General features: G+C 34.7%; 1 protein-coding gene across 1 annotated transcript in view; it reads left to right on the forward strand.

Annotated features, from left to right (window-relative positions):
• The first annotated feature begins 12,295 nt into the window (after window positions 1-12,295).
• LOC108721232 (uncharacterized) overlaps window positions 12,296-12,686 on the forward strand; it is a 335,056-nt gene continuing 334,665 nt past the window's right edge. Inside the window, exon 1 of the mRNA XM_018445654.1 lies at window positions 12,296-12,381. Coding sequence (XP_018301156.1) covers window positions 12,370-12,381 — 12 coding nt within the window. The 5' untranslated portion in view covers window positions 12,296-12,369. The remainder of the gene's footprint in view (window positions 12,382-12,686) is intronic.

Consider the following 12,686-nt stretch of genomic DNA (forward strand, 5'->3'; position numbering starts at 1 on the left):
AATAGAAGTAATAATAATAATGTGAAAATATTAAGAATAATTAAAAGTATAATTTTGTGAACATGCGTGTGGATACTCTAAATGCATAAAGGGTAACTTATCGTATTATGTTTGTTATAACTGTAATTCGGATAACGATTCGGATTAGATAAATTGTCATTTAGTACAAAGTTATACATTTTTTATAATAAATATGTTTGTGTTTAAAATACATTTTTATAAAATTTTTGTTATTATGTAGCCAAAGATGTACCTTAAAATATTTATTAATCTTCATTTTAATAATGTTAATCAAATTACCCCATACCATCAGTCATTTTACCCCGGTCCCGGGGCTAGTTAAATCAGATGGAATGCATTAGAAAAATGCATTTTTTTTCATAGTAATTATCAGTTTTCCCTTATTATTAAAATATTATTAGATAGTCAAATGTATGTAGTAACTGGCGTAGAATTCATTTTTTCGATAAGTCTCTTAATTTCGTCTATAAAAATTCGAAACTAGAAAATGAGTCTACTATCCCCGGTCTCCCCTACTTAATTGAAATCAATCTTCAGACATGATGTACTTACAATTTAATAAATTGATATTAGGAGAGTCAATTTGATATTTGTTACACTGTATCCGTAATTGTGATTTAATTGCAAAACTCAAATGAATTTGCCTTGAGATATAATCTAAATTTTGTTTTTCATAGTTTAATAATTGATTCTTAAAATAAAATGTGTGTATTTCACGTGGAATAAAAATTGGGACAATAGAGGAGATATTTAAGTTATTTGTAAGAAAAAATTGTAATAAAGCTACGTTATACTTTATTTTTTCCTTCCAAATATTTTTCTAAATATTTTTTGAGTTTGAGATTTTCATTTGGAGAGTTTCTCTTCGTATATTTTCCGGTTTAAATATTAGATAAAGTAAATACAAGGAAGTAATACTGAGAATTTTAATAAAACTAGGAAATAGGGTGCCGCGCAAAATAAATAAGTTTTGAGTAATGTAAATTTTACAAATATATAACAAAAATACATACAGAAAATATTTTGCTGTGATACAGCATATTTTAGTTTAATTTATTTTATAAAAAATACGCTAATTCAAATCAATATATTTTTATAGCATTTATATTATATATTTCCTTAAATTAGAGTTTTATTCTAATTTTTATAGCACATTTATTTTCTTATTTATTGATCACTTAATTGAATTAAAGGATATTCTATTTTACATCTTTATTGTAATATGTTCCGCAAAATTTAATAACACGAAATTTAATAATTATCTGATATGTAAAATATAGTCGAGAGTATTCTATAACAATCATACAATATCTTAATATCATCGGTTTCCACTTTTTACTTTCATCTGAACGCTTGATTAATCTTTAATTCAAATGTAAACTACATTGAATTGTCTATGTTTTAAAATATAAATCTTATTGATATATACTTTTATTTTTATACCTTATAATATGCTTTTTTTATATTCATATAAAGATAAATATCGACTCTATAGTAGTTTAAGATATGGACTGGACGTCATGCTTAAATTCTTTATGAACCGTGCAGCTTACTGTCGATTCGATATATTTCCGTTGCAACTGCGGCAACGAAACCTACGCTTTTCTCTTCTCTATATCTCTGATCGCTACACAGCCATTCAATAATATCTCTTCCAATTTCATCCGATCTTTCGCGCGTTCGATCTGCAAGCCTCGCGCATAAGCTACGGATGTGTTGCATCCTTGTTCCGTTCGCTCTTCTTATCCAGCTTCTTCTACTGCCGCGACTCTCTATGATCTTCGCCGCTGACGCTACGTCGGAGCACCAGCCAATCCGACATATCAATATTGGAATTGCATCTCAATGATGTAACTCCCGTTCCTCTGATCGCTCTGCCAAGTCCCCTCCTCCCGGCTGTCTTCTTTTTTCCATTTTCCATTTCGTTCTGCGTTACGCTTGATCTCTCTCTATATTTTCTTTGCACGAGCGTACATAGGTAGTTAAATGGGAAGCGTTAAAAACACGCTTGGGGGAGAGAGAAAGAGACAAGAAAAACGGGGGAGAGAGCAGAATTGAAAACGGAGAAATCGCGCCTGTCACTTTGCATTTTACTATGCTGCAAAACCTTGTTAGCCTTTAATAATATTTATCTGCCAGTCATAGTTTGATGATGATGGCAGAAAACGTATTTGTGCGCAATGCCCGTGTATCGCTCGTATCATCGCTAAAGTGCGGTAAATGCGGCTACGATAGTTATAATTGTATGGAGAGCACGCCCGTGTATAATTAGAATAGCTTCTCTTCTAATGGCATTAATAATCTGCATTGCATTTAGTTCGTACACGATTATCTATGTTAAGTTATGTTAAAAGTTAGAATATTATAAATAGAAATTCCTTTTTTTCATAATTTTTAGTAAATTTTTAGTAAATTTTAATTAATTCAGATTATGTATTATTATAAGATTTGCAGTCACAATAGCACGATGCATCTATATTTCTGAAGTTTAGAGAACAAAAATCCTTATGTATATATACTTGCTATATTAAAACAAGATAAAAGCATGAAGTTAAAATTTGTCTACTAACTTTTAACATCAGGTTTTAATTAATTTAAATTAGATTTTACATAAGATTTAATTTGCTTATAGACGCAATAGCGATGCGTCTACATTTCTGAAGTTTAGAGAACAAAAATCCTCACAGTGTGTGTCTGAAAAATATGGATGTGAATTTAACATCACATGCGTTGTCTATATAATTCCCACATTGGTGTTAATATTGGTATAGACATAACCCTTGGTATTAAATCCACATCATGTTAGCGTTGACATAAACGTGAGAATTATGTAGACACCACATGATGTTTAATCTACACCTATATTTTTTTTAGAGCGCGCGCGTAGTTATTAAAAATTATAAGTGCATTAACGTCTCTTTGTTAAGACAATTTTAATTATAAAATATTTATGCATGCGAAAACAAGCGCGAAACTGGAGAGCACCGTGTCGGAACTGTAAGCATCTATATTATTCGGTATGGCACGATTGTTGCCGTTACATTGGCGATTCGAGGGCTGCGTCACGGTGTTTAAGATTCCGGACGCGCTGGCACCCCGCCTTACGGTCCGGGATTTTGAAGCCGGATCTGCGTTACCGGTTAACGCGAGCAATATCGCAATATTCTCGTGGGGCGCGAGGAACGCCGCTGCCTCGAGACACCACCGTTTATTCCCGATCGCGGTGGTTCGACAGCCGACTTCTCTTTTCCTTCGTGCTCCCGTGTGTACTTACGTGATCGAATACGTAAGCAGATGGTTGGCCCATTCTTCTACCTTTTCCCCGATCTTAGTACTCTTTTTTCTCTCTCTCTCTCTCTCTCTTTCATCTTCTCGTTTTCGCGTGTTCCCGTACTTCGAGTCAGATGGAAATATAGAGATAGAATTCCGATTATATTTGCGGGGATATTTTAACTGGATCGAAGTATGGAATAACGTCTCTTTTCTCTTCTCATTTCTTCAACGTTTTATCCTTGATTGGATTTTCGGCGAGCGAAGCGTGCAGTCGCGCTTTAAAACGTAATCTCATCATCGATAATGATAGGAATCAACACTGAAAAAAGAATTTAATAATAGCTACCAAATGTTGAGTGAAATAATTTCAAATGTTCGGTTTATATAACCGAAAATAATTTTACTTTTCTAAATGTTTAGTAAGTATTACCAAATACAATAATAATAATCAGTCATTTAGTAATAATTACTAAATATTTAAAAAAGTAAAATTATTTTTGATTATATTAACCGAACATTTAATTGAAATTATTTTACTTAACATTTGGTAGATATTACCAGACTCTTTTTTTCAGTTGAAGCGTATATCAAGTGTAATTGAAGCAGAGCGAAAAATGACTTCGTTTCTTTCTTTATTCTACTATTTAGGATATCTACATGTTTAGATTTATCGCATATATAGACTTTTCATGTTTTGTAACGTTGCTCTTATTCAAAATAATAATCTGATTGCGAATTAGTTTGTAAAACGAACGATCGTTGAATATGATTAAATATTTTACGTAAAAATTTTACGTAAAAATGTAGAATGTAGAATTTGTTTCAGAGTAATTTCTTTCTCGCAGCGAAACGTTATTTACCGTGTGTGATTAAAGCTTTAACTATCCGAAAAGAATGTAGAAAGAATAACACGTACGAGACAGAGACTACGTTCTGACGTGTACCTGACATTTCGCAGGAATACGTGCCTCATACTTCCCCGCAAGCATGACCATACGCTTTATGACGTAAAGGATAATAACGCGGAGTTGAAGAGAGACTCGGCCGGCGGGTGTTGCCTTTTAAACGTAAAACGTTACGAGCTTGAATTAGTTTAATTGTCTTCGGTACTTTAACTAGCAGTCGACCAAATTCCGTTATATAAATTTGAGTCACAAACGCGGGAGATGATATAAAAATTTTATACACCGAGAAAAAAAGGGCTGGACAAGATGAATGCGAGATATAAGCATTGCAAAAACGGCATATCTTTCATTTAAACAGGTGAAGTGCAGTAATATGCAGCTGCGTTCCTATGCTTTACGATGGCGTAGGTAGAAGTTGGTAATGCAGAAATGGCTCTGCAAATTTTTATAATAAAAGATGGATTGTTTGGATTATTTCCGGATTAACTATGAAATACCTCTCATAATTCCGTAATGAAGAAGTATCGCGATAAGTTTTCTAATAAATAAGCTCATTAATGATCGTTACATATTGTTGATTCATAATGTTACATTATTCCCAATTTGAGTTATTTTCAATCATTTCTATAGGTCACCTTGCTTTTACTCAATGTGTCGTTAATTTTACTAAAATACTAAAACAATGGAGTTAAACAATTTAACTCAAGAAAATGTTTAGTTTATTATTTACCAAGTGTATACGTTAATATGGACATTGGTTACTGTGAAACTAACCACTCAAATGAATTGATTTTAACATACATGGATATTAAAAATAACAAAATGCAATTAACTCAAAGAATTGGGTTACCAATCTTTTACCATTGCTTCTTTGATATTTAAAGTGTATCAGAAATAATATTAAACAAATTTTTATCCAAAGCTTTACAATTCGTTCGCATATTAAATTAACAATAGAAATCTAATGAGATTGTGAGCTATTTTTTTTACAGACTCCGTTGCTTGACGAAGTTTCAGTCATAATAGGTATCTCGTCGCTTTTCAGATATGCTTACATCAACGAGATAACATTATGGCTTCAGGCGCAGGCGAGGAACGTCGAACGATTATCGGTTTAAATATTTCGTGTCCCCTGATTGAGTTTTCCGTAACGAAGCGTAACTACGTTACCGGTGTAAAAGCCTGTTAACTTATCCTGTAATGTCTCGACGAATTAACGTCGGCGTACTGCGAAACTTAATTTTGACCGGTATCCCGTTAACGCGGCAGTTACGGAATATACCGGAATATACCGGAGAAAGCCATTTTGGATCTCTCTAACGGGCGAGACTCGTCGTTTGGTCATGTAAATGCAAGAACTGCTTTTGTAAGGGGAGAAGGTAGTTGCAAGAGAGATAATACCGTTACTTGTGTAAGTTTAATTTAACTGTCCCGATTCTACCTTATATATACAAAACACTCCTGGACGAGACCTTAGTGGGTCTCCTGTGGTTAAATTAAACTTCCGTCTCGTATATATATATATATCTACATATCCCGATCTTGCACTGATACGTACAAATACAAGAGGAAACACACAATAACAATCAAGTTAAAGCCTTCGTCATACGTGGTATCTCTTTAGAAGAAGTAACAGGTTAAATGAGAATAGAATCGAGGGTAACGCATTCAGAATGCAAATGCATTTACTCAATAATATCGATGTTTATCTATCTTTTTTTTTTTAAGTATACTGCATGTACAATTCGTTACGAGACAACGAACATTCCCTTATCGCTTTGAATATTCAACAGCCATCGCAATAAAAGCACCGTTTTGTTTCTGCATTCGCCTCTTGCTTCCTCTTATTCAATTAAAATCTCCATCAAAATTTTCGGAAGCGGAAACGACGGGTGCGGGAAGTTGAATATTATAGAAGCCACAGGAAACCGGTCTCAAAACTTACGTAACTATCTACCTCGGGAAGTTAGATCATCGGGTTTACGATTTATAGGACTTTTATATTATAATACGATATTGCTGTGGTACTTGACTTATAGTATATATGTATATATATATATATATTGTTTCAATATATAATTTAATATTTAATTTTATATTAAAGTGGTTTAAATTTAAAAAAATTTTATTCTTTTCAGATAGTTTACATACTATATTGATATTTTATTAATATTTACATGTGGATTAATATTTTGATGAATGATAATATTTTGAAGATAAAACCATTTTCAAGATTTTTATATCATTTTCGTTCGACCAATGTTAACCATTTCTGTGTATATGCAAAATGTATAGGGATATAATTGCACTCATATTGATATGGAAAGCACGGCATGTTGATCATAATAATTATGATACGTTGTATATGCGTACATACATTTTGCATATTAAGCGTGTAATCCAGGATTGCATAAACACTGCGCTCTATCAGAATTTTTCGCTCGATTGCTGTTGAAATCAATCGATGTGGTTGTAATCGTAACAGGCAGTTGATGCAATCGAATGAAATTAGATTAAGTGTGAATTGAATGAATCTCGAACGTCCTGACAACAGATACTTCATGAAAACTATGCTCTGCGTTCTGTTTGGCGCATTTGTCAGCATTATTTGTTTAACATTTGATAAACGACGAGGATAAAATTATTCTAAGAGTATTGTGGAACGCAGTCTCCAACGTTAAAACTCGAACGCGCTGCTGAACAAATAAAAGTTGCACTATTCTGATATTTTCCTTTTTAAATTCGCCCATAAGGCTTTTTGCACAAGAACATCACTAACGTACTTAAGGTTACATCACGCCTAATGAAAATTATGACATAATATTTAACGTTATATTATGATTTTGTTTGTGCGTTGATATAAGTTTTAACTATTACATATAGGCTTCAGTTTATGATTATAATACTTAACATAACATAACGTTACAGATGTTCTTGTGCGGATAGCTTTGTACTTCGAAATTAAATCGTTATAAAATATCTCTTGCGGTATTATTGATCACGTGTTTGCATCATTTTCTTTGATTCAACTCGCATTCAATTTTTGTTAATGGTTATCGCCTCTCCCGATCGGCAGGGGAGAGTTTCCATCTCATTGCCGATGGGAACTGAGCGAGGACAGCACGAAGCGCAAGAAGCTGAGACGCGACTGGGGGATGGAACGAGGTCAAGTTGATTTTATCTCCTTGTAAGCGCGGGTGCGCGCCTTCGAAACCCGACCGACGTTATTTACGGCCAATGCATTTTCATCGGCTTTACGTTCGGGGTGGAAGCGCGCTCGGCCGCGAACATCGCGAACGTATATCGCATGAACTCGATATAGGGCTGCGAGCGCAGCACGGATTGGATAAATAACCTTCATAAGAGCGAAATGGGATAATGACTTTGATGTATTTTATGCACCTGCGAAAATATCGATTCGGGCGGGCGATATTCGCTGCGTAATCAATCCTTGCAAATCATTACGATAACCGAATTATCCTTGCACTTTTGAATGAACATAAAGAAATTGCTTTTCCTTAAAAACTAATTTTTTACGTCATTAAATTATTTATTATTGATCTCTAATCACAAAAATATATGTTTATACTTACAAGGAAACACAGGAAAATGTCTCCTGATTTTGATGAGTTCTCTTGATTGTTTTCATTATAATTTACAATGAATCTTTAATAAGATTCTATTAGATTATATTATACATGCAATCACAATGATAGTCTGAATTTGATGGACATGATTATTCTTAGTACTTTTATTCTATTAAATACTTGTAAATAATGATATGTAGACTACTGTAATTTCCAAGTGTCTGAGATTCCAATGGTGTATCGTTTGCGATCGACGATCAGTGCATTTGTATTCGGATCTGTTTGAATGCGTTTGTGAGGACAAGTTATTTACTGCAGGATCATTGCAAATACGATTCGTTCTTTAGGAAAACGAACAACAACAATCGAGAATGGTTATCTGCGTCGAACCAAATATCGGATCGTGCGGAAGAAGGGGGAACCAAGAGTAGCGTATGGGGAAGGGATACACAAACGGCGTGCCGAATTTACGAGAGCGATGCTGGGGCTGTTCAAATACTATCAAATTCGAATCCGATTGAGAGCAGAACTTAGCGATCCTACCGATCCTTCCCATCTCCTGATCGAAGGCTTCGAGACTCGATGTTCTCTCCTCGCCGAGTTAGCGTTGGGAAAATCAGGTCAGAGCTTGTGCTTATCGATCGCTCGGCGGGAATCTGCCGGGCACTTATTCTTCCGTATTACGATCGAAGATGGAAAGAAAAGAGATAAATATCGGTGAACCGGATATTGAGAGGAATAAATAGATAACGTAGGTTTTGTATAACCCCGTTAAGGTCGATTCGTTTCTGAACCGTGTGAGTTTCCTAAGATATGGAAGATGTGAGAAGAGAGAAAAGAATAAATTTTCTCATGATGAGAAAAATAACGAACAAGTATATATAGCAGAATTTTATCGCACTAAATATCAAAGTAAATAATGTAGTATTTTATTCTTTATCCTTTATCCATAATGTTAAATTATGTTTGAGTTATTTTTAATTATTTCTGTAAGTTGCCACTGTTTTTACTCAATATTGTTAATTTAACTAAAACAATGAACAATTCAATTCAAGAAAATGTACACTAAGAAAAAAAATTTGTTTAACTAACTAAACACATTTAGTTGTTGGCAGATTTGGTTAATTCAAATTTTATTTAATTGAATTTAATCGTAGTCCGCTTGACATCGAACAATTTGTTAAGTAGACTATGGTTAAATTCGATTAAATGAAATTTGTTGAATTAACCAAATCTGCAAATAATTAAATGTGTTTAGTTCGTTGAATGAATTTTTTTTTCTCAATGTATTAAATTTGACTCAAATTTAGTTTATTATTTACTAAGTGCATACGTTCATATGGACATTATTTACTTTGAAACTGATTACACAGAAGTAGATTAATTTATATTTTCAATTTTTCACACATTTGGAAGTTAAAAATAAGAAAATAAAATTTTTTTAACTCAAAAGATTAAGTTACCACTGCTCCTTTGATATCTATATCAGTGTAATTTAAAGTTGATCATACAAGATATTGATTATGAATGTTGGGCTAGACATCTGCATAAGTAAAAAAAAATTATCAGCTTGTATAATAATTCTTTTGATGTCGGATTATGTGAATTGCGATAAGTTTCAAACATCGCGTATATTACATATTTCGAAAGTAATATAGCAGATAGTACGCAATGACATTTTCTCGCTGTCATCCACTCTCTTTCATGTCGCGCGAATGAGACTGGATCCGAAAGTAGATCTCGATAATTATAATTAGACGGCAGGGTGCAGCGTTAAGGCAAGAGGGATAGAGCGACGATCGTCTAGGTTGGTGGTACGAGGGTTGGCGGCAGCAACAACCAGTCGGGAGAGCGGTGGACGCGAAAGGGTAGCCCTGTGTGCCGTCTCCGCTCGCAGCGACAGAGGGTGGACAGAGCATTTACATCATTTAATTTATGACCCTCTCCGTCGCGATCGCCCTGGACGATGGCTCTCCGCAACATGCACGCATACACGCGCTACGCAATGTGCCATCGTACAAATGCACGCACGTATTCGCATTTATACGCACACGCACGTAAACACAATCGCGCGCCGTGCTCACTAATGCACCGGCAGAATAAATTTGCATATGCATGTGACCGTGTTCGGACGGAACTGCGCGACGGAAAGAGGGAGACTGGGAGACTCCAATGATAGCTACCTACGGGCAAGAACGGGAATGAAACACACATCGATGCATCCCTTTCGAATCGAACGTAACCAACCAGGGTGGTCATTGCGATCGGATAGTGGCACTGAAAAAGTAACGCGTTTGCTTTAAGTAATTTCATTTGCTAGAACTCGGTCCTTCGATTTCCTTCTACGTGTAGTTTTATAGAGATTGCTGCATTCTTTACTCTTTTCTTTTTACTCTCCCTTTCCCATACCTTTCTTTTATTTACACGTTTCTTACTAATTAACTCGACTAATGAATGATAGGTTCTACAAGAACTCGTATACTCGGATAAATCAAATGTAATTTGTACGAAAAAAATTAACATCTTATTCGATGGTTATATACAGACGCGTTTGTACAATTCATCCCTTTTTTTCGATAATAAAAGCGATCTCGGCTGCCGCTACCGGATGACAACTTGCGGCCGAAACTCCGGGTATTAGCGGCAGCGAAACTCGAGGAAACGGGCCGTCTTATACCATAACCTGTAACGTGTAAACGGGAGTATTTGGCCCGGGGATTACCGAAACTCGAAGTTTGATTGGCTGTGCCAGGGGTATCAAGTTTTGGCGGGGGCGTGTGAAACTTCGGTTAATTTGCCGGGTTGTACCGGGCACAGCGAAGCTTCAAGTTCGGTGGCGCGAAAGCGAAGCGAGCGTACAAATGTTGTCTTTGATTGGATTGATTGGTTTCGAGGTTTTCTTTTTGTGGTGCGATGCCCGGTGCTTTCTGCCGAAAATACCGTGCCATTGATAACTGCTTTTCATTGTACAGCGACAACGAAAAGCGGTTCCTGATGATGTGATAAAACGCGAATTGAATTCAATTTGGATGAGATCAGTGTTTCAATTATATGCATATTATTGACGATTATTTCGTCGGTATGACATGCCAATTTATTAGTTTATGAATTTATTATTTAAATTTATTAGGATATTTTATCAGCTATAATTTGCGTAATATTTGGACAACCGCTTTTGAATACTTAACATTGTTTTTCAAATTATGCGCTTATGGAAATATATTTGAAATATTCAATATTCCCTCGTCCACACATTTGATTAAGATATTTTTGACATCATTGTATAAGAGCGCGAATGTGTAACACGTGAATTACATAATTGATATTTATAATCTGCAGCCAATGTGGATTTATTTTGTTTATGATGTCTATTTTCTTATTATAATAGGCTGTGCGTTATAACGTTTTTTTTTCATATTGGGATATTTCGCAGAAACATTAAATAGATTTGACATATCACATACAATTTTGTATGAGATATTCGCTATGCTTTATCCAATATATTCGTTAAATTGCATCGATATGCTGTACGGGAATCTTCAATAAAATTCCAATAAAGTCGAGCAAGCGCGGACGGCGAAGGAATGACCAAAAAATTTCGGCAATTTTGTTTTATCGTCGCGGTGAGATTTTGAGCGATGCCCGTACCTTTGAACAGATATAAAAGACGTAATTCTTTTAATTACAGGAACGCGTGTTATGACATGGTTCTTGTGAAACGTGCGATAAATGAAGGAGTTTCTTTTCCTGAATATTTTCGTTCTTTAATCGGGTGTCCGAAGTGAGCCACACTGAGAGGCTTTTACGTGATTTCAAATTAGAACGCACAATTACGTGAGAGTGAATTTGCTTTCAATTAGTATACGATTATCCGCTCTTTTTTTTTTCTTTTCTCTCTCTCTTTCTCTCTTCCTCCCCCTCTCTCTCATCGGATTCGTCTCTGAATTCCTGAAATCGATTTTCACGAACGACATGGTTGTGTAATTCGCGAGTGACCGAAATGGGAAAATTCCAGAAAATCCCAATTTTCAATATTGCAAAATTGTCGGTAAATAACTCAGCGATGAGACTTTGAAAATATGCTCTTTTTACATCCTTCGCTTTATTCGTTATCTTTTTATGAAGGCGTAGTTGTGTAAAAGTCACTTATAAAAATTGGAGCTTCTCTCGCCATTATTTATTGCGTTATATTGTTCGGTCTCGCGAATCGTGTTACAGTCCCTGAGACAAAAATACCACTCTTGGCGTCGGATATCATATGCATAAAATTGAATTCCTCAATTTGCTACATATGTAGATACAGCGTGATATGCGCTCGCGTTTCACCACACTTTTTCTACGAAAATTTTTCTTGCGAATATTTTTTACCATAAAATTTTCTCGAATTTTTTAGCTTGGTATAAAATAAGCATTTTTTAACACATTTTAAACATGTGCATGACAAATTTGATTTTATATTACTGCATTACTAATGAAAAATTATTGCTTTTGTCGTTATAGAATGTCAAAAGGCAGCACCAGTTGGCTATGGCTCGTGTACTGAAGCCACAACTGCTGCCCTCCAAGCCGCCCCTTCTCTCTTCATGGCAGCATCGGTGAGTGAATTAAATATATTACCATTGCGATACATCAATTAGTGTCTTACATATACTTTTACAACTTTAGAAAGTATTTATAAAGATGTTATTAAAGTATATGTAAAAATCATTTAATAATTTTTATAGTTGTGTATTAAAAAAAGAGGAAAGAAAATATATACAGATTATTATTTAGCTAGGAGCTCTTAGTATTTCAAAGAAAAAATGCGTAAGACACGAATGACCCAATCGTATATGACGTATATACTGAGGGTTAATATGATAATCATTAGACAAGAGACCCTAATAGATTTTTCTGAATA

This window comes from Mycetomoellerius zeteki, unplaced genomic scaffold (assembly GCF_001594055.1).
Source record: "Mycetomoellerius zeteki isolate Tzet28-1 unplaced genomic scaffold, Tzet1.0 scaffold164, whole genome shotgun sequence".
NCBI lineage: Eukaryota > Metazoa > Arthropoda > Insecta > Hymenoptera > Formicidae > Mycetomoellerius > Mycetomoellerius zeteki.